This window comes from Drosophila novamexicana, unplaced genomic scaffold (assembly GCF_003285875.2).
Source record: "Drosophila novamexicana strain 15010-1031.04,08,12 unplaced genomic scaffold, DnovRS2.1 tig00000462-arrow-pilon, whole genome shotgun sequence".
NCBI classification, from domain to species: domain Eukaryota; kingdom Metazoa; phylum Arthropoda; class Insecta; order Diptera; family Drosophilidae; genus Drosophila; species Drosophila novamexicana.
In genome coordinates, this window is record NW_020824806.1 from 3366718 (window position 1) to 3387682 (window position 20965).

General features: G+C 43.8%; 3 protein-coding genes across 7 annotated transcripts in view; 2 read left to right on the plus strand and 1 right to left on the minus strand.

Annotated features, from left to right (window-relative positions):
• Positions 1-13812, plus strand: part of LOC115760524 (NACHT domain- and WD repeat-containing protein 1) — a 25886-nt gene extending 12074 nt beyond the window's left edge. Inside the window, exons 11-17 of one of the 5 annotated variants that reach the window (XM_030701901.1) lie at positions 1236-1418; positions 4785-4880; positions 4962-6045; positions 6121-6363; positions 6434-6750; positions 6976-7054; positions 12522-13812. In XM_030701901.1, coding sequence (XP_030557761.1) covers positions 1236-1418; positions 4785-4880; positions 4962-6045; positions 6121-6363; positions 6434-6750; positions 6976-7054; positions 12522-12562 — 2043 coding nt within the window. In that variant the 3' untranslated portion in view covers positions 12563-13812. Of the gene's footprint in view, positions 1-1235; positions 1419-4784; positions 4881-4961; positions 6046-6120; positions 6364-6433; positions 6751-6975; positions 8244-12521 lie in introns of those variants that run through there. The other 4 variants (XM_030701899.1, XM_030701900.1, XM_030701902.1 and 1 more) reach the window with 4 other exon arrangements.
• LOC115760526 (mitochondrial ribonuclease P protein 1 homolog) lies at positions 9889-20863 on the minus strand. The gene is made up of 2 exons (XM_030701905.1): positions 19434-20863; positions 9889-10839 (listed from the first exon to the last, which is right to left on the minus strand). Exons 1-2 carry the CDS (start codon positions 20780-20782, stop codon positions 10821-10823), a joined length of 1368 nt encoding a protein of 455 aa, XP_030557765.1. The 5' UTR covers positions 20783-20863; the 3' UTR covers positions 9889-10820.
• Positions 17476-19409, plus strand: LOC115760525 (dynein assembly factor 3, axonemal homolog). Its single transcript, XM_030701903.1, has one exon. It carries the CDS (start codon positions 17552-17554, stop codon positions 19349-19351), a length of 1800 nt encoding a protein of 599 aa, XP_030557763.1. The 5' UTR covers positions 17476-17551; the 3' UTR covers positions 19352-19409.
• Positions 20864-20965: the final 102 nt, after the last annotated feature.

Below are 20965 nucleotides of genomic sequence, written 5' to 3' on the forward strand. Positions count from 1 at the left end.
AGCTGTTATCCTTTTTTATGGTTTGCATTTTATTTAAAGACTCCGCTGTAAATGCACTCAATTAAAATCAAAATCTCTGGACTGCAGCGTGCTTTTTTTAGCTTGAATATACTCTGTTCAACATCTTAAATTGTCGACTAGCTAGGCATTTCGTTAACTGTTTGCGCTATGTTAAGCGACTGTTAAGCCAGCATTTATTTAATTAGCCTTATGTTAGCCCACTGTTAGCTAACTTTAGACAGAGTAACTGCTAGTCAAGCAGCCTTTTTTCCAGCTAAACCTGAATTTGTGTTTGTGGCATGCCTGACAAATGAAGCGGCACACATTCAAGCCAAAACCAGCTGCCTCCGTCCGTGTAATCATAAATCATATTAGCTCGAAATTTCGCAACCACACACACACATGAGGGAGAGACAGAGAGGCACGCACATTAAACTGTGATTAACTAGAATGCAATGTTTGCATGTAAAGTGTGGCTGCGCTGTCCTTGGGCTTGTTAGTCCAATGTTTGCGGGTGTCAGCGCCGCCTGTTCACATACATATAAATTAGATTTATGGCCCAAAAAAGTCAGCTAGCATATTTTACAAAAGCCAATTTCGCTGACTGCACAGAATTCAGGAGCTTAAAAAGCTGGTCCCGAAATGCAGATTTTACTTTTGAATATGGCGTGACTTGGCAGACAGCAGACACACACACACACGCACACGTATACACATACGCACACACACGTGCAGCACACAAAAATTACAGGCGCTTATTAAATTAATTACAATATTACGTATACGCCATGGCATAGTCATGCTGGCTGGCATTGCTTTCATGTTGCTGCTCGGCGCTGCTTTTGGCATTTCAAAAGTTTTTTCGTGTAATTTATCAAAGTTTTGGCATTTTTGTGTGACTTTCGGCTGGTGCCACGTGCCCACAACTCCCACAAAAAGTGGTAGGCGGCGCGGGGCGTGGCAGCAAGCGGTTTCCAGCGCATTGTCAACATCGCCTGCCAAACGGTAATTAACTTAATGCATACGAAATGTGCCACACACACACGCACACACTGCGACAGAGATCGAGTCACATGTGTCACGCTAACTTCCAATTTCCCAGCCCCAGGTCCAGCTCCTGCCCTTCCTAACCCTCAACTGCCACCATTTAGTTAAATCAACCTTTATCGAACCATAAAACTCGATTGCATTCAATGAGCTCATCTGTTGCCATTTTTCTTCACACTCCATTGCAGATACATCGCATTAGCTTTCATCGTGGCCCGGTTAGCGGCATTCTGGTCGCTGGCGCCTGCGATGTCCTCATCTCGGCAAGCCATGACAAGAACATATGCGTCTGGGATCTGGAGAACTACGCGCTCTTGAACACCATGCAAATGACGAGTCCAGTGCTGCGCATTGATATCTCATGGAATTCGGTAAGTGACACCCATTTAGGGCAAAGTTGGGCTAATGAGAGTTGCCAATCGAGGTCTCTATAATGTGCCTGACAAATGTCTTTCACTTGCGATGTCTGTGCCATGCAGCGTTCTCATAAATCTATTTGACATGCGTGACATATATATGCAACTAGATTCTAGGTAAGGCCTGGCCGCACGATATGAGCTTCAGATTGAAAGAATGGGCAAAGAAAATGTACTAAATGAATATTTAACGAATAAGCAACGAAACTATGTGAAATGCAATGAGCAGGCCTTATCGATTACGAGTTCCCATTTACATTTGAATATTTTATAGAAAAACGACTCGGATTCGATTCTACAGCAAACTGCATCTAGGGTATTTTGATTGGTATAAAATAAATTCGAGTTTTTTATTGGTTTTTATTTTGAGCTTAGATTTGAATATATGTAAAAATTTTATAGAAAAAAAAAAACTAGAGTTCGAACCAGCAAATTCCTTCTTCTGCATTTTGTAGAATATTTCAATTTGCGGAAGAGAAATTTATGTTTGTTATTGATTTTTATTTCAAGTGAAATTTTTAATTGAAAATATGTGTATAGTTTTTTACAAGTGCCTACGATTCGAACCAGCAACTGGTCTTATTTTCTTTCTTTCCTTCATATTAAGGCACTAGCTGATATTTGGGCCATGTCCTTGGGAACTCTTTAAGTCTTAAAGGGCTGCAGCATAACTATGCCAGCTTGTCGGGTGCACAATGAAAATAAAACAAAGGAAAATGTCAAGAATCTTCGTTGACGAGCATGAAACCCAATAACAAGTCTTAGTTCAGTTTTCTGCCAAATATTTGGCTCTACAAAAATCTTCCTTATGTGAGCACTAGCTGCTGTATCTCGGCGACAGCTTTGCCCATTTGCCCGGCAATTCTTTAAGTCTTTAAGGATTTCTGCAGAAGTATGCCAATAACAACAACAAAGAAATGCCAAAAATCTCTGTTGACGAGAATGTAAAACAAAAATAAGTCTTAGTTCAGTTTCAAGATAAAATCTCAATTGTCAACGTTTTCAGTGTGTGTGTGTGCACAGTTTAAAGCTGCATTTGATGGATACAATAACAATTTAAAGAAAAAAGATACAATATACAAAAATACTTGAAGCTAAAGCTCAAACAGGACGCAGCTAAAGGATGCGGCTAAGGGGAGGGGGTGCTATGTAGGGTGTAGGGTGTAGGGTGTAGGGTGGGAGCTGCAGTTGGAACTGTGCCTGGCGGGCTGATTCTAATAAGTGATTTTGGCTTAGAGAGCAGCCGCATTACGAACCAAATCCTTTGTTGTCAATCAGCTTGACAAAAAGCAGCAGCTGCCAGGCACTTGCTCTAGAGTCCGGAGTCCTGCTGTGCACAAGAGTGTGTGTGCGTGTGCGTGTGCGTGTGTGTGTGTCTCCATCAATATGTATTGCATACTTAGCAGCAATTTGGCACGCAAAACAATATCAACACGGGAACGGACGCAGACGTTTTGTCAATGGCAGTTAGGTGCTAGAGGACCAGGAGCTGGAGGGGCCAGGAGCTGGAGGGTCTAGGAGCTGCGTGACAATTGATGCGTGCACCAAGTGCTAGCTGTGTACCCAGAGACCCTTCTCCTCCCCTCTGCCATGCTATCTATTGCTATAAATCGAAAGTAGACAGGCAAGTGTCGATTTTGTGTCGCTTTTATGTCGCGCGCTGAGTATAAGGTACGCATTGCCGCAGGACTTGAGTGCTTGACTCAAATAATCGGCGACTGCTTCACAGTGGCTGCCATTTCCGAATGCCTGTGCCGCATCCGATTACAGGATACGGGCAGAGGAGATGGGGCAAAACGTTGCAAATGGCATGCCGAAGGCGCGCTCCCTCTCCCTCTCTCTCCGCACGCTGGCAATTAGATAACTCATTTTACGCATTGAAAGCCAAAAGTATAACCAAATTGTTGGCTTATCGCATTAAACAAACGTGCCGAAGAATGAAGCAAATTGGCTTTTGGGCTGTCGATAACAAGGCTGTAAGCAGCTCGTCCTGCCACAATTTCGCGCGCTGTGTGCGGCAAATATTTTTCAGCCTCAAATTGAAATGTAATTCTCGCACACACACACACGCGCACACTCTCGTGGCACACTCATATATGTTCTATTGCCGTCTAGCCACTTGAGAGACAAGTCCTTTATGCCCGGCTCGCATTCTTGGGCTGGAGCTTGAAAAACTGCAGCCCAGCCGTTTTTTTTTTTTTTGCACCGGCACACGGCAAGAAATTTATTAATATTTAAGTCAAATAAAATGCGAGCCTGGATATAAGCACATAAACTCAAACTCGAATACTCTACGCGCTACGCCAATAAGAAAACTAAACTCTTAAAAATGAAATTACGTTTTTATACTCTGTTTTCGGGTTTTTGGATATATACTCGAAGGGAAGTATAGAAAGAAATGAAGAGAGAGAGGAAGAAAAATGAAAGATTAGGGAGAGCTTGAAACTTTCTCTACGCGGACAGAAAAGAGCAATCGACAGAGAGAAAACATGAAGCGAGAGAGAAATACGAGTTAGAAGTTTTCTTTCTCTTTAAAAGATTGAGAGAAAAAGAAAAAAAGGAGGGCTGATGGAGAGTTTGCCTCTTGAAAGAAAAGGAGAAACCGAGAGAGATAAAAGAGAAAGAAAGTATTTTACCGGCGACAGAAAGATAAAGAGAGATTTAGAGAGAGCAGAATTTGACCGACTCAGACAGACAAAGATAGGGATAGAAGAAAGACCACTCTCTTTCTCTCTCGGATAGCAAAGCTCAAGCGAGCGAGAGATAAAAGAGGAAGCGACAAGAAAAAGAGACAGAGAGAGAGAGAGGCACTGAGAGTTTCTCTCGCCTAGAGAAAAGATTGAGAAAATACCAAACGAGGGAGAGGAGATAGAAAAAACAGTGTAAAGGAAAGAGAGAGATAGAGAAACTGGAGAAGAAATTTACATTTATCATTCAAGTAAACCTCCAGAGAAGCCTCTGATGCTAGTGAGGACTGATCCTTTGAAAATATGACATAACAGCTGTTTAACAGCCATATCAAGCAGTTTTTCCAGAGTATCTAGCAGTCGGTCAAATGCGACTGCATTGCTTTAACTTTTTCAGCAGCAATTTTACTCAGTGTGCGAACTGTAAAAATTGCAACTGTGCAACTGTGGAATGCAATTTATTAATATTTGATTGGGTAGACAAGCAGGAAGGAATGCGGGGCTGAGAGGGGGAGAGGATTGCCGGAGTTGGCCTTTTGTCGCCGTCAAATGGCGGGGAATGCATTAAAATGGCGCTGAAAATGTCAATTAATTAAATTCAATGCACATTGTATGTGCGTATATCTGCCGTTAGGTATTCCTGCTGGCCCTCTGCGAGGACAATGCGCTCTACGTGCGCACCTTGGCCACCGGCAAGGAGCTGCACACGCTCAAGGGACACAAGTCGCGGGTGAGTCGCGGCGAGCAACGAGCCGGAGTCAAACAGCAAATGGCATTTACCTTCTCTTTTTTTTGTTGTAATCCCGCACAGATACGCACCATATGCATTGGAAAGGACAGCCAGCGGTGCGTGGTCGGCTGCGAGGATACGCGGGCGCTCATCTATGACATGCACTCTGGCAAATTGGTGCGCTCGATGCCGCCGAATCCGGGTCCAGTTACGGCCGTTTATGCCATGGACAATGATGACTTTCTGATTACCGTTGGCGGCAACAAAATCACCTTTTATTCGTTCAGGAACGAGGAGCTCTATGTGAATCCGTACTCGCGGCATCCGCGCCGCAAGCGCAGTCTGAAGCGGCACGCCCAGGCGCAGCGTTCGCCCTCGACCACATTGCCGCCGATCACGTGCTTCGACTTGTCGCGTGACTCGCAGCAGCTGGCGATTGCCTCCGGCCGGAGTGTGCACATGATGCGCATCAATACGCCGGAATATCAGAGCACATTGGAGGGTCACACCTGTGTCGTCAATTGTCTGAAATTTGCGCCGAATGGCGAGTTCTTAGCCACGGGCGGCGAGGATCGTCTGGTGCAAATCTGGACTCTGGCGCTGGGCGAAATCAATCACACATTCAAGGGACATGCGGCGCCGGTTATGCAGCTGGTGGTGCTCATGGACTCGCTGCGCGTCATCTCCACGGATCGCGAGTCGATGATGCTCGTGTGGATGGCCGACTCGGGCAATCTGCTCCAGACCATACAGGGTCCGTACAAGAAACTGGCGGCCACCAACAACATGCGCTTCGCCGTCTCCACGAATGGCGACAATACCCTGAAGATCTGGTCCCTAACGCAGGAGGACGAAAAGTATTCCGTCTCGCACTCGGACGAGATAACCTGCTTCGAGATTAGCGCGGACAGCATGCACATTATAACTGGCTCCAGGGATATGTCGCTGAAGGTCTGGCAATCGATGGGCGGCAAGCTGAGCCAGGTGCTCGTCGGTCACAGCGATGCGGTCACCTGTGTCGCCGTCTCTGTGACCAACAAAACGCAGGTCATCTCCGGCTCGAAGGATATGAATCTGATTATATGGGATCTGCTCACGGGGGAGGAGGTGCACACATTGGCCGGCCATTTGGGCGCTGTCATTGGCGTCAAGGTCTCTGCCGATGGTGAGTCAGCTGGACAGCCAGGAGGTCCAACAATTCCTTAATACATTTCTGTGTCTCCTCTCCTGTCTCTTCCAGGCTCCACGGCTGTCTCGGGCAGCGATGACAAGACGTTAATTGTGTGGGAAACGAAGCGTGGTTTGGCGCTTACCTCGCTGCAGATGCACGTGCCCTTCACGCACTTCGACATCAGCCTGGAGGTGTCCCGTGTGCTTGTCCAGCTGGTGGATAGCTACAATTTGCCCGTCATCTGTTTGCATAATACGCCAGCGCAGTATGTCAAGCTGCCGACCTATTCCGGTCCCAGCAAGGATGTGGAAGGTAAGTCTGAATCATTGCCCCCTAAACAGCCACATCCATGACCTACTCCTTGTTCTTGCTGCTCCGACAGATTTGCGTCCACAGGGCCCCAAGCGGCAGATGAAGCGGCTGCTCAAAAAAGAGGTCTCTCTGGATACATACACCTGGCAAAAGAAATATGGCCATCTGACCTCCTCCGTGATGATGGCCCAGGTGGATGAGCGCCTGAAGCGACGCTTCAGCGTCTCGGCCAGCATGGAGGAGATCTCGAAGATAGCTGAAACCAAAACGGGCGCCTCTCAAGCCAACTTGGGCCCGGAGCAGGCGGCGCTCGCCCAGTCCCAGCATTTTGATCAGCTGGAGGCGCTGTGGAACAAACGTTCGCCGCCTCGACGACGTCACAATGCGGTAAGTTGCTAGCCACGCCCACTGTTCTGTTGGTTGCTGTCCATCTGTCTGCTGTGTCCTGTGTGTAGTCCTAGTGATGCGCGCGTGTCACGAGCGACACGAGTTTGCTTTTGTAGACGCGTTCTCATCAGCTGTGTTATCTACTTTATTTTTTTCCAATTTTCATTTCGTTTTACTTTTATGTTGACTTCTTTGGCTTCGTCTCTGTTCGCTTACACGCAAAAGGGTCTGTCGCGGCAGACGTCGCTGGTGGAGGACCGGTTAGAGTCCTCCGACGATGATGAGTATCAGGATGAGCGCGCAGGTATGTTGTCAGCCTCCTACGACCACATCCATATGCTCGCACGCTTGCCCGGCATCCGAACCCTGCACGATGCATGGAAGACCAGTAGCTTGCGTGTCTCTCGCACTAAAACCAAATTTTATGTCAGCACGCCACCGCACCACAGCAACAACATCAACAACAACAACAACAAAACCAATCCCGACAGACATGACAACCAGGACAACAACAGCGCCAGCAATTCCAGCTGCTCTCCCTTGGGCCAGCAAGCGCCCGACTTGGTGCGCGATCTGCTGCAAACGGAGCGTCCAGTTAGGCTGCGTCAGTTCTTCAACTGGCCCAGCTTCAAGCCGCATTTATGGCGCAGTCGCAGTCGCCGTCGCAGCCAGAGCCGACAGCGCCAATGTCAGTCCCTGCTGCCGCATATCCGTGTCAATGTGCCGGATCGTCTGCCACGAGCCACGCCCATTATAGTCGTGGAGAACTACGATTGCCGGCAGGTGCGACGACCGCGTAACGATCTGGTGCTGCATCCCCAATCCACACAGGCCACTCTCGGCACCATGGCTGTGGAGCGTGCCAGTCCCCACCTGGTTGCCAGCCCAGCGCCAGCTGAGCCCGCCAAGAAGCTGGGCCGCTCGACCAGCTCCTGTGGCTTCTGGGGCCGTCGTTGGCCGCTGTTTCGTGGCAGATCTGAGCAAAAAGTCCGCACCACGCCCGCCGAGCCGCCGACCGCCGATTGCAACGACTGTGTGACGCAATGAACGACCTTTCACCCCAGTACGACTTGCCACCAGTATGACCTGCCCCACACATGTAGAGCAAACGCACGTACCGCTACACTACTTTTTAACCAATTTCTACACTGCACTACACAACTTATGTTTATTCTAAGTATTTTCTAGCACCTTTTGCTTTGTATAAAACTCCTTTTGCCATGCGTACCCTGCAGGAAAGCCAAATGGTTTCTTATCAGAATTGAACAGGCTGCTTCTCAAGCGGAGCTAGTCGCAGTTGTGTGTTGGAGTGAACTGTGCATTTCGGCTTAGACATGCTGTACAATATATTTATTCCTAATTTTGTAAACAAGTTGTATTTATTATACACACTGTGAAGCAATTTGTCCTAGTCGGGGCGTTCAGATCGTCCTTGTAGCTTCTGCGCCAAGTAGAAATTCGAGATTTTCATTTATTTTATTATGTTTTTAAGAACGTTGGCAATAGCATAAATAATTATAGATTAATAATAATATAATTTTAATCAGCAATGAATATTATCATTATTTTGTTTTTTTTTGTTGTTATTATTTTTATTTTAAAATAAAATTGTAAAACTGTAAGACCCTTAGATTATCCCAAAAACCTTTATAAGAATGTATCTTGTGATTTCTTCAAGTTTTCGAAAACATTAGAGCTTAAATATCTCTTGATGCCTATATATTTTAAGAATCCTACACGTTCAAAGCCCCCAATCTGATGTCTGGACCTTCACATATTTAATTGGCCGCGATATATCTCCACCCCCCCCCCCCCCCCCCCTCGTAGCAGTTTCACCCCTCGATGGTACCTAGTGGACCCACATATCCTTGGTCATACCATGTCATTGATATAGTCCTAGTGAACCTAAAGGACCAAATTCCTGCAAATGCGCACGGAAACGGTCCAGAAATATGTATGCTTTTTGCTTTCAGTACCCCTTTTACAGAATTCTGTGGCTGACGTTGTTTTCGGAAAATAACTTGTTTTCTGAAATCAATAACTATGCCAACCTATTCCATGGACCTCCGCGACTTAACCCTCTCTTTTTGGCCGCAATCGGGCTTTATTTGGCCAAGATATGCCTATTTAAAGTTTTCGAATAAATGCGTGTGGTTGTGTGACATAAAAGTAAAGGAAAGCATTGCATACTTTTGTGATGTCCACATAATTCGTAGCTTTTCTAAAGCATACTTTTGGTCCGCTCATAAAAATAAACCATTCACAATATACACCTTGCAGAAAAAATGATTAAATATTAAAATGCGAATAACTCGGCTAAATACAGTCCGATCTCGAAGTGATATACCTCTTTCTATTCGTACGGATCCCGACCATCGATTGCCACCCAAAAATCCACATTCTAAGAGATGACCCAAATTGACCAAAAATACAGTGTAACCATCACGTTTTTTCGAAAAATGACATTTTTCCGAATTCGATAAACGTTGATAGCATTCGATTCTATGGACCTACGCGAGAAACCCCTCCCTTTTTGACCGCAATCGGGCTTTATTTGGCCGAGATATGGCCATTTAAAGTTTTCGAAAAAATATCTTCACACGTCCGCGGGAGATATGTCGTTTCAAAACGACATAATCTCCGCCGCTCTAAAAACGTCATACGTCCGCCTGGAGATATGTCGTTTCAAAACGACATATCTCCGCCGTTGGCCGCCGTCCAGCGGCTGTTAACAGTGGTATGTTAACTAACAGCGACTTAACAGAGAAATGTTAAATAACAGTTGTTTAACAGTAAACTGTTAAAAAACTTGCAAGTCATCTACCTGCTGCTCATTTCTGTTCGCCTGGTATTTCAGCTGAATTTTGATTTAAAAATGTGAGCCAACGGCCGGGCCCAGGGCAATGTCAATGACCGTTAATTTTTAAACCTAATTTTAATTGTGGATAAAGCTTTTAAGCGAATTTTGCCGGAATTTGGAACTAAAGGTTCACTAGGACTATATCAATGATATGGTAAAACCAAGGATATATTGGTCATCTAAGAACCATAAAGGGAGAGGGGGCATAGGGGGGACGGCTGGGGGAAACAGCACACATTCATATTTTTGTAGGTTCACCAGGACTCTATCAATGGTATGTGAAAACCAAGGATATTATGGGTCATCTAGGAACCGAATTTGATTTTCTCTTCGGCCAGAGACGTACCCGATTGGGCTTAAAAGTAGAAACTCGCCATAGCGCAGACATTTAGCCGGGACAAATTAATGTACCTTAAAAACATTAATTGACAATTTATCGAGACCTAAAATCTTTCCAGGAAATGATAGTTTAACATCTTGAAGTCCATTTTTTCAAATTTTTTGTAAGGAATTGGAAAATATGCTCAAACTATGCAATTACATTCTGTTTTGGATATTACACAATTATACTTAAATATACTTTAATGCATCTTATTTTTGTCACAATTATAAACTAATTCTGATGCATTTTTATTTGTAAGCTACTTAAAATATATCCTGCAGGGTAGTTATGAGTAGCTAGTACTATTTTTATTTAATAAAGTATGCTAATTGTATGCGTAGCTTTTTCTATATACATACTATACATATGCTTTGTGTATTATACAATGGATAGAGAAAACCAATTTAATAAAAAAGGTAAGTGCTTTTTAAAGTGCAGTTTTTACTCTTCAGCGAAGTGTTTTTGTCTGGGACTTAAATCGAATATACGTGGTGTTCAAAGCGCTTAAAATGCTATTATTTATTTGATATGGGCGCCATAAATTGCCATCAATAGAATTTCAGCACGATTAACTCGATAAAATGTTACAAAACGTAAATGGTGTGTGGCACATGCCACATGCCACACGCCTTGCAATGTTTTTAATCAATTCAATCGCGTCATTTAATTGAATTAAAATCAATCAATAAACTGCACTGTAATTGCAATATCCTGCGAATGCAATGAATCAATCCGATAACTCCACAATGCTGTGCACACGGTCGAGGAGGTAAGCGCTGTGTTTCTCCAGTTCCTCAGTTCTGTTTGAACACTTCAGGCATGCTTTGCTTAAGCTCCGCCCTCACACCTGGAAAAAGCAGGCAAAAGAAAGAAGAAAAGGAATTTAAAAACTTTTGTATCATATGTAAATGTAACTAGATGCCATGCTTATATATCGAACTACTTAAGTAAAAGTCATCATATTGATTGAAATCGAAAGTTTTATGCCCGTTCTCTTACACATTCACTCACACACCACTCTTCTTCTCTTGATGTGTATATATTAAATATCTATATATATATATATTAATAAATTTTGAGAATTTGTTCAAGTTTTGTTAAATTTTGTTGCGTTCGCAATGCAAAATGTTGGTTATACTCTCTTTTCCTCTCTCTCTCTCTGTTTGTGCGTGTGCGTGTGTGTGTGTGTGTGCGCGCGTTTTGGCAATAGCAACAACAACTGCCAAAATGAAATGAAACTAAATTTTTTCATTTTTAACCAACGTCAACGGCCAACTGCCAACTGCCAACCACGAACCACCAACCACCACCACCAACCACCATCAGCCTCCACCAGTTTGAAAACCAGTTCCCGTAGCTCACTGCAGCATGCCCCACAACAACAACAACAACAACAACAACAATACCAACAGTAAAAACAACAACAAGAACAACACAGCTACGCCAGCGAAAGATAAATAATCAAATAACTAAATTTTAAAAACTACAATTTAGCACTTGGCTAAAACTACGATTAAATACAAAAGTTTTGCCTAGAAACCCCCGAAAAAGTTAAACCGAAAGCAACTAAAACTAAATAACTCGTTTTTCTACTTCAATACAATTTTGTTTATAATCTTATTTGGCATGCAAGCTTCTCTCTGCAATTCTCAGCACTTTCCACCCTCCTACTCACACCCAGGTGGAAATGAAATTTCAATTCGAGCACCGAACCCGATCAATTCTGTGCCCGACATGTTGCACACACATCAATTTTACTATACGACAAACTAAATTGATCAATTTGTACTTTCTAGACGATTTCGACGAGTTCTTTTAGGCTCACACAAAAACTAATCTAGTAGAGGGTTACAAAATCGGTTTAGTCACGTTTCAAATCCGTATTACCTTTCAAAGATACAAGCATACCTCACTGCAAGTGCTGAAATATTTTTGAGAGCTCTACATAATTATATTAAATATATATATATATATAAAATGAAGTAAATAATCAAATAACTACACATCTAATAAGAAACAAAAAACAAGCAAGAATATGCAATTATATCTTAGATTGTACTTAGTTGTTGGCCACGCCCACCCGCTGCAAACGGAGCTGCGAATGAGCTGAAGTAAGTATCAAAGCAGCCGCTAGTTTATATACTATACAAGACGCATATCTAGCTGCATATCTGCATATCTGCATATATATATATATAGAATTATACCACTATTTGTCCATAGATCTCTAGAGCGTAGCTTATACACCCAGCTATACGAATTTAAATTGCCTGAAAATGGAACTGTGCGCGGTTCCATTCACATTGATTATTTTTCGTTCACCTGCAACTGATTATTTAGTTTCTCTTAGTTAGTTACGCTAAACTGTAGTCGAACAATAAACCATAATCAATACAAATTCTGTTTAAAGCCTAGCAAAACAGTCAACGCATTTCTCTCTCGCTCTGAATATTTAATTGAAATTAAAAATATAAACATAAACTATATAATATATAACATTTTCTTGCATCTCACGCACGCCTGCCACAGATCATTTCGCTACAGGAGGAGGAGGATACCACAAAGGATAAGCTGTAAGGCGCACTGGCTAAAATACGTATAAAGGTTAATTACACTAGCTAATAAGTAAATGTTCTAAATGGTAAGCAATACTTGAGCAACTAGCTGCAACCTAGACTCTCCCTTCCAAGTGATCTGTTAAATATTTCCTAAAGTTTAATCATTTATTTACATTTAATTTTTTGTTTTTTTTTTTGTTTTTTTTTTTTTTGAAATTAAGCTTAGGTTTGTTTAAAGAGAGCGAGTTAAACTCAACAATATTTTGATTTGCTTGGTTTTTGCCCCTTTACAAAATTGTAGTCTGTAGTTTCTAAAAAGCAAAAACCACCGTCTCAGACTTTATATAGAACCTAGCATACATGATAAGTGAGCCATTTTGAAATTTTAATGTTGTAGAGTGTGTTTTATGTACTCATAAATAATAATAACTTGAGCTATATGTTGTTATTCATATGTATACATACTTATATATAGATTGTAGAGATATGATCGAGAAAAAACCAAATGCAAACCACAAAACTTGAAGGGGTTAAAAGCGTAACTATGCTTAATAAACAAAAAGATACAAAATGCAGAAATAAAACTGTAATTGTCACAATATTAATATGTCACAAAACTATCAATTTATGGAAAATATTTACTCAAACAAAAAAACAAAAGAAGTGTAAACATTTGCAGCACATTTGACTTCAGATCTGTTCAGCATTGTATATATTAATAATGTATGTGTGCAATATGGAGAAAAACAAAATATGAATTGTTTAACACATATCCATAGCAAAGCGTTTAAATATTTGTATAACTGTGCATTAGTTTAAGCCTAAACTCTGTTCTAAGCGCACAATTAATTTGCTATCAGTTCTGCACGCACCCTAGATAACTTCAATAACTCTCTGACAATCAGAAGTTCTTGCTTAGAACAAAAAAAAAAAAAAAAAACAAAGAAAAGGGAAAAACAAAAAAACAAACCGAGAAATGTTTTAACACAAAACGATATTTCTACACATATTTCTACGCATGCGACATGTGAACTTGTTTAATCCTTAACCTAAGAACTAAGAACTCCCCCGATACGATAAAATATGTAGTTTTAAGTGTAACCCACATTGAGCTATTGTAGGCCCCCAAAGCAACCGAACAATTCGTAGTATATATAGTATATAGATATGTATACATATGTGAGAGTCCTTTGAGATCCCAGTCGGAGCATGTGCTAAGTAGAACACACTGTCTATGTCTATTACAAAATTAAACTAAACTTTACTGGAAAACAGCAAAAACAAATCAAATTGTCTTTTATTTGAAAGCAAGGAGGGATAAACGGGAACGCAGCTGATTCGAATCTGGAAATTCTATTATTTCCGAATGCCGAAACGAACCTGAAAGTTACGAACTGAACCACTGACTTTATTTTTGACGGTTTACAGCCCTGCTAAACATCACTAGAACAATATTAATGATGCGACTGTCGTCGAGAACTTTGTTAATGATAGAAGCTAATTGCTTAACGTTTAATTTATGCATTTGATTATAGTGCACATACATTCACACACAGACATATGTATGTTTATATAAACATGTGCCAAAACTCGAATCGGAACGATTAATTTGCAACACTTTGATCGACAGCATTTAATGATGTATTCCATGTTGCTTTATTGGCCATTATGACACCATTCTGGCCTGGTTGATGTCAAACAGCTAACAAAGTGGGCCACAGCAGAGAGCCGCAGACTCAGCCATTTTGTTTGCACTGCCTAATGAGAAAAGTTTGCGTGAAAACATTGACAATGACTGGGGTAGGTGGGTAGGGTAGCGGGTTGGGGAGATGTGCTGATATGCGGGCGGGGATAACCGAGCCCGAGTGTTCGCTGAGAGCAACCTGAGCCCCAAATGTGAATGTGGGCGTCATGTGAGCAGACAACTGAGCTGAGGAAACACAAAACCAATTTCGGGCGCTGCTGCTGCTACATAAGCACATACATAGAGAAACGCACAATAAAGAGGAAAAACAAATCCTTATCACACACTCACACACTCACACACACACACACACACACAGCTGAACATGCTCGTCCGTATCGAGTCGTATTCAAACTTTTGTTTGGCCGCATCAAAGTCGCATGTGACACGCACATTGCAATTGTTATGTTGACCTCTGAACCAAATACATAGTCATAAGGAATAACGATCTATGTGCATGAATGAATACAGGAATAAAGCTAACGAGAGTGTAATTGACTTTCAGATAGCCTGCACAAGGAAACAGAGCAGCTGGCTGCGAAAGATTACAATTTGCAATGACTTTGATGGTGGATATATTTTGCAAGTTTGCAACATTTTCACACGTATTTCTAATTCCACTTGTGAAAGAGAAACGGAAATTTTGCTTAGATTTGAGCTGTGAATATAAGCAGCAATTCTTGGTTCAGTTGCTCAACGTTGTGTTAAATAGAAGAACATATGTATTTGACATTCTGCAACATTTCCACTCGTGCTGCTAGTTTCACTTGTGAAACAATTTAACAGCAATAATTATCGCTTTTACTGGCGAATAAAATCAGTTTTCCTAAAGCCTAAAGTTTTTGAAATGCTTTAATTGACGAACTTCTGCACTTGTATTCATATTTCTAAATACGCCTGTGAAACAATTTCGCAGCATAACAAAAGCAAAGCTTTACTGTTCTGTTGAACATTGGCAGCCTTTACAGTTTGGTCTGCAATTAATTCTAAAGTGGAATTAAGCACACGGATGTATACTTAGTATAGCCCAAAGTTGGCTTTGTCTAAGCTCTGGCATGCCCTTTAACAATTTGGCTGGCCTTGCTTATAAATCGTGGCAACCGCAAGCGCTTAACTAACCCATTTTTTTAATTTTTTTTTTTTACTGGCCATTGTCCGGGATTTTTTTTTTTAGCCATTTCGAGTCTGCCGCAGGGCGCGCAGTCTTCTAATTACTTTTGTTTTAGCCAGCAACCGCATGCCGAGTCGTGTTGTGCTGGTGCCAGGGACATTCATTGAAAACTGATGCTGTGATGAATTGTGTGCCGCTTGAATGGCATTCGGTGCGCCTTTGTGCTCGTATTTATTGAACCGCAGTCAAATCAAGTGCATGGCTATGCCAGCAGTTGCCATTACACTGACTAATTGAGCAGCAACAACAGCAACAACAACAACTATCTAACAAGAGCCAGCAATCTGGCCGCAACAACAACAACCAGCTGCAAACTGTTTGAGCCAGCAATATGCTGCCAGCTTTACCGAATTCTCATCAGTTCAGCATTTGGCAGATATATTTGTGCTTAGATTGTGCATTAGACGCACGAGCGACTCTCAAACAGCATAATTGCAGCTGCATGGGGCAGGGGGCAAGGCGGGGCGGGCGGAACCAATGCTGCAGACAGCTCGAGGCTCACAGCCAGTGTTGCTAGCTGTTGCTTAAAAAAAGTAGCTGAATCCAGTGTTGAAAATAGCTTAAAGCATAAAAATTAAAGCACAGAAAAGGCACTATTATGCCCGATATATAGATATGCCAAAAATATCTGAATAAAGTTAAACTTGGTGCCAAATCTATTTCAGACTGACCACCCCTGCGAATAGCTAAATTTAGCTGAAAAATAGCTCAGTTCGCAACACTAATCGCAGCTCACAGCTCACATCACGCATACGCAGCGTGTGCTGAAAGACACACACGCAATTAAGGCGACCTGCTGCCAAAAAGTTTGCAGTCTGTGGACTTTGGGTCCAACAATAAGTATGTATTAAGAAGTTTTGGAGCTTTGTCAAGCGAAAGTTGAGCCAAAAAGAGAAACTACTAGCAGATATTACACAAGCCAACTGCGAATGAAGATTAAGTAAGCCACTTGGCCAGCCCCCTTCCCATGCGCATTCCCATTCCCAACGGCATGCATAATTTTCGTTTGTCTGTGTACATTTTGCGGAAAATGCATTAAAAGCTTTTTGGTCCCAGAGCGTGAATACGCTTAGGGAAAGCAAAACAAACAAAAAAGCTGCAGATAGCTGACATCAGTTTTATGGCCAAATCAATTTGGCGAAGAACAAAGACACAACAATACTGTTGCCTGAAGGAAATTACGTTCAATAATATTTATCATTTTAATAAGTAGTTATTCTCGCGCACATTTCAGTTATGTGTTTTTATTTAAGCTGCTTGCCAAGTGCAATGCCCGCCGGAATTGGCGTCACAGTGGCAATCAGCTAAAAGCAGCCAACCGAGCGCTGAATAATGCATTACGATTATGCCCAGCTTCTCAGCATATCCTGGATGGTCCAAGCCACCCGCTGGGGCGATTGGCTGTCTCCCACATTTGACTTGGACCGATGCACTGCAGGCAGGCAGATATCAAAAACCAATTTCCGCTCTGAACTGAAACGCGCTCCTCTAATCCACACAACGAATGCAATGCAAACAAGACAGAATCTCGGTCAATATCGACACGCCGAACACCAAATACCCTTGCACTTGATTAAGAAGTGCCTCGATGTTAAGATATCTTGAAAAACTAAAATGTGTGCGTGTGATTCTTCGCATAGAGTTATATAATATAGTGCACCGATGTGGACAAGATTTTGCTGATGTAGATGCCAAGTTTGGCAACGAAATCTTTCAAAATTAAAAAAGGTTTCCATACAAAAACTTAATTTATGACCGATAAATGGACAGATGGACATGTCTAGATGGACTCGACTGTTCATACTGTTCAGAAATATATAGAGTTTTTGGGAAAGGATATGTCTGCCATTGTGCGTAACAAATGTGATGACTTAGGAATAGTACCCCTCTATCCTAGGGGTGTGTCAAATAGAGGACATGCTAAACATGCCAAGACGTTGCCAGGCAACAGCTTGCTGGCCAATGGAGCTAGTCGTCCGGGCAACTGATGTCAATCAAATAAATAGCAGCAGCAAATGAGGCAGCAGCAGTGGCAGCTATCAAAGCTAGAATTTTCCTTGTAGTTTTCGTTTAAAGCGAGCAGAAAATGTTTTGGGGACTCAGCTCGGCGCTGGACTTGTACCAGGAGTACATCAAGGCCTTTAAGCTGCCAGATGAGCCAGGCGCAGCTGAGGCTGAGGGCCAGCCCGCTGAGCTTAATATGCTCATCTGCGGCGGCGCCGATCCGCGACATGTGATCCGGACGCTGGCCAAGCGTTATACGCACGCCGTTAAGCCCAAGCTGAATATCTATCTGCTGGACGCCTGTGTGGAGATCATGGCCAGGAATATGCTGCTGCTGGGCTTGGCACTGGAGCCGCCCGATTCGTTTAGTCTTGTGTGCAAGGCACATCTCTTCATGGACATCTATGGCAACTCGCTGATGCGTCCCAGCTCGCATCATTATGTGGCCGCCAAGGCGCGCACTCTGCTCAACATGATCTGCGATGGGGAGCAGCTGCAGCGCCTGGCGCCCATGCTCAATATCGAAGCGCTCAAGTACAAGGAGCGCGACGGCCTGGAAATGGCCTTCAGCTACTGGCAGCCTCAGGAGCAGGTGTACGATATACAACGCTACTGGGAGCAGCGAGTGCGCGCTCTGCTCGGTACTCGATACGATCACAGGCAGGGCGCCTTTGACTGGGATCTGAGCATGACGCTGAAGGATCGTGAGGCGCAGCAGATTTGCTCCCAGGAGTATCGCTACTGGCGTGAATCCGGCGTCGCGTTTGTCTTTCCCGAATACGAGCACTGCAAACCGAACAAGACCTTTGCCGCCGGCCTCGTCCGCAATGGACGCGCCTATCTGCATCGCGGCTACGTGGGCGACATACAAACGGGACCCTTTTGTGGCTTTGGACTGCGCAGCTCCGAGGAGCGTCTGCATCACTCGGTGCACGGCGAGAATGACTTTCGTGCCACAGACGTGACCGAGCGCAATCTGCTCGAGCTCTTCCATGAGCTGCAAACGCAAACTGTCTACGAGCATGACAAGACCATCTCCCGGCGCTATGGCGCCACGCAGCTGCTGATGACCCCGCTGCTCACCTACAACGAATGCGACACAAACGAGACGCAGCTGAGCTATGACAAGCCCTGGATTACAGTGCCCGATGTCCAGGTGCACTTCATCTCGCCCATGGAAATGATGGAGCTGCAAAAGGGTGCTCCACGCTGGCACGACTTTTTCGACGTGGCCTTTGTGGCCTACAACTATTACAGCTTCTTGAGCAAAGAGTTCTTTGGCGCACTGCGGGCACAATCGCTGTTTGTGCTGGAGACGAAGCTGCTGACAGTGGAACGGCGGGAGCACATACAAAAGTACGAGGCCACTGCCAAGGAATTTCTTAAGGAGGCGGGCTTGCGACCCTGCATCAACTATCAGGCAATCAATGCCAAGAATATGCAGCTGAAATATAAGAAGACGCCACACGAAGCCGGAGATGGTGTGGATGAATTTTCAGAGGAGCCGTTGGAAATGATGTCAAATGAGCTGCCTGAGATGGGAGATTATGCGAATAAAAAACCAGAAATACAAATAGAAGAGATTCAAGATGAGCAGCAAATCGAATCAAGCTCAAATAAACGGCCTGCAGAACTGAAAGAGACTCAAGACGAGCAGCAATTGGAGGTTTTTAAAGAAACTCCAATGGGTAAAAATACGGAACAGGTAGATCAGGAGAAGGAAGAACAGGGCCAGCAATATCACGAGACTGAGCAAAGGGAAGAGCATGAACTGAATAAAGAGATTTCAAATGAAAAATATGAAGATCCTTCAAACGATTTCGAGCACGAACAGGAAGTGCTATCCGATGAGAGTGAATACCATGATGCTCAATCAGGATAACCCCTCGATGGTTAATTTTTGGCATGTCTCGGCTTTAACAATATCCTAAGTTTATTAAATATTAAATAATTCAAATATTTACTTGTTTCGACTCGTTTTCTTCTTGCCTGTTGCCCAACTGTCTAAATTAAAGTCCAGCCCTTCTTTGTGCTGGCGCACCTTTTGGGGCGTGGCAAACGCCGTGGACTCGGGTCGATTATTTTCGTACTTGAGCAGATGATCGATGCGCACATTGAGCTTGTTGGCGCGCCTATTGAGCGCTTGACGACCCTGCGCTTGTTCCGTGCCCAGGTCGATGATCTTACGACGTGGCACATGCTGAAGGGCCGTATTCCAGTCGCCGGTTTTCTTTAGGTCCAGCATGATGGTAATCATTTGGTTAAGGGTTAGGGACTTGCCGGAGCCCGATCCCCATTGCAGGTAGTGATCTAAGGGAAGACGTGCCATGCGCAGACCCAAGCGCTTGGCCTTGGCCAGTGATAGAGGCTCATTGTTTACGGTGTCCACCATGGCGCCCACTATATAAATATCATCCGGATTGTACGTGACCAGATCCTCACGACAGTGCGGCGTCAGGTAGACCAATTGCTGCTTGGGAAACAGCTTCGTGAAACACTCGCTGTGCACATTCATGGGAAATTCGGGATTGTGCATTGTTGGTATGTAACGCTCAAGACTCTGCATGCAGCGCCCCTTAAAATTTGCATTGCAATAGTGCAGATCGAAGGGCTCGTCATGGGCACGATTCTCGGCAAAGCACAGCATCAGCTGCTTGGCGGCATACGAGGCTTCCCGATTGGTCATGTGCGTATCGTAGGAACAGTCGAGCACAATTTTGGGCGCGAATTGCATGGCCCGTGTCAAACGATTGTTCTGCCAATGGTTGATGGTCGAGTCGTAGATGCGCAGGAACATGGATGTGTGTGCCAGTCCATAGATGATGTGTGTGTTCTCCTCTCGCTCCTTGCGCATCTCGGCTATGCGGCGTTCTGTGCCCTCGGCGCGCAGCGCTTTTTTCCGTTGCTCCGACTCTTTTTTCATTTCGATTTGCCAAAGAAATGCATAGTATTTGATTCGTGCCGATTTCGATGGAAGTGTCAGCACGTGCGCCCAGTGGTGCTCCTTAAAGAAGTCTAAGGCTGGCACGCGGCGTCCCTCCTGATGTGCTATGTCTGCTTCCAGCTGCAATACCTTCAGCCTCTTATCGCGTTCTTCTTTAGATTCATTTACTCCATTATCTGGCAGTGGTGTGGACGTGGTTTGTGCAAAGGGATTCACATGTTTCCTAATTGCCGGCTCCGTATCCCCCAGGGCGGCACCTTCATGTGTCTGAGTTTTAAATGGAGTACATAGGCAGCGCGTCGCTCCAGCTCGCGAGACTCCATTTAGCAGAAATTTGCCTGCTCGCCAATGCACTAGGTTTTTTAGCATGTTTCTATTAATAATTTACAAAATATACAGAGCTGAAGGGAAAACTGAAGCACGCGTAACTTAAATAATAGCAACAGCTGATGGGCCGCACTATTGCCAGTCACCGCGAGTCCAACTATGCCAGTCATCACGAGTTGATTGATTTGTTATCGATATGTGGAATCGTTCGCGTTGCGTGGCGAA

Coding starts and splice junctions, on each gene's coding strand:
- LOC115760525 (XM_030701903.1), top strand. CDS start 17,552: ATGTTTTGGGGACTCAGCTCGGCGCTGGACTTGTACCAGGAGTACATC.
- LOC115760526 (XM_030701905.1), bottom strand. CDS start 20,782: ATGCTAAAAAACCTAGTGCATTGGCGAGCAGGCAAATTTCTGCTAAAT.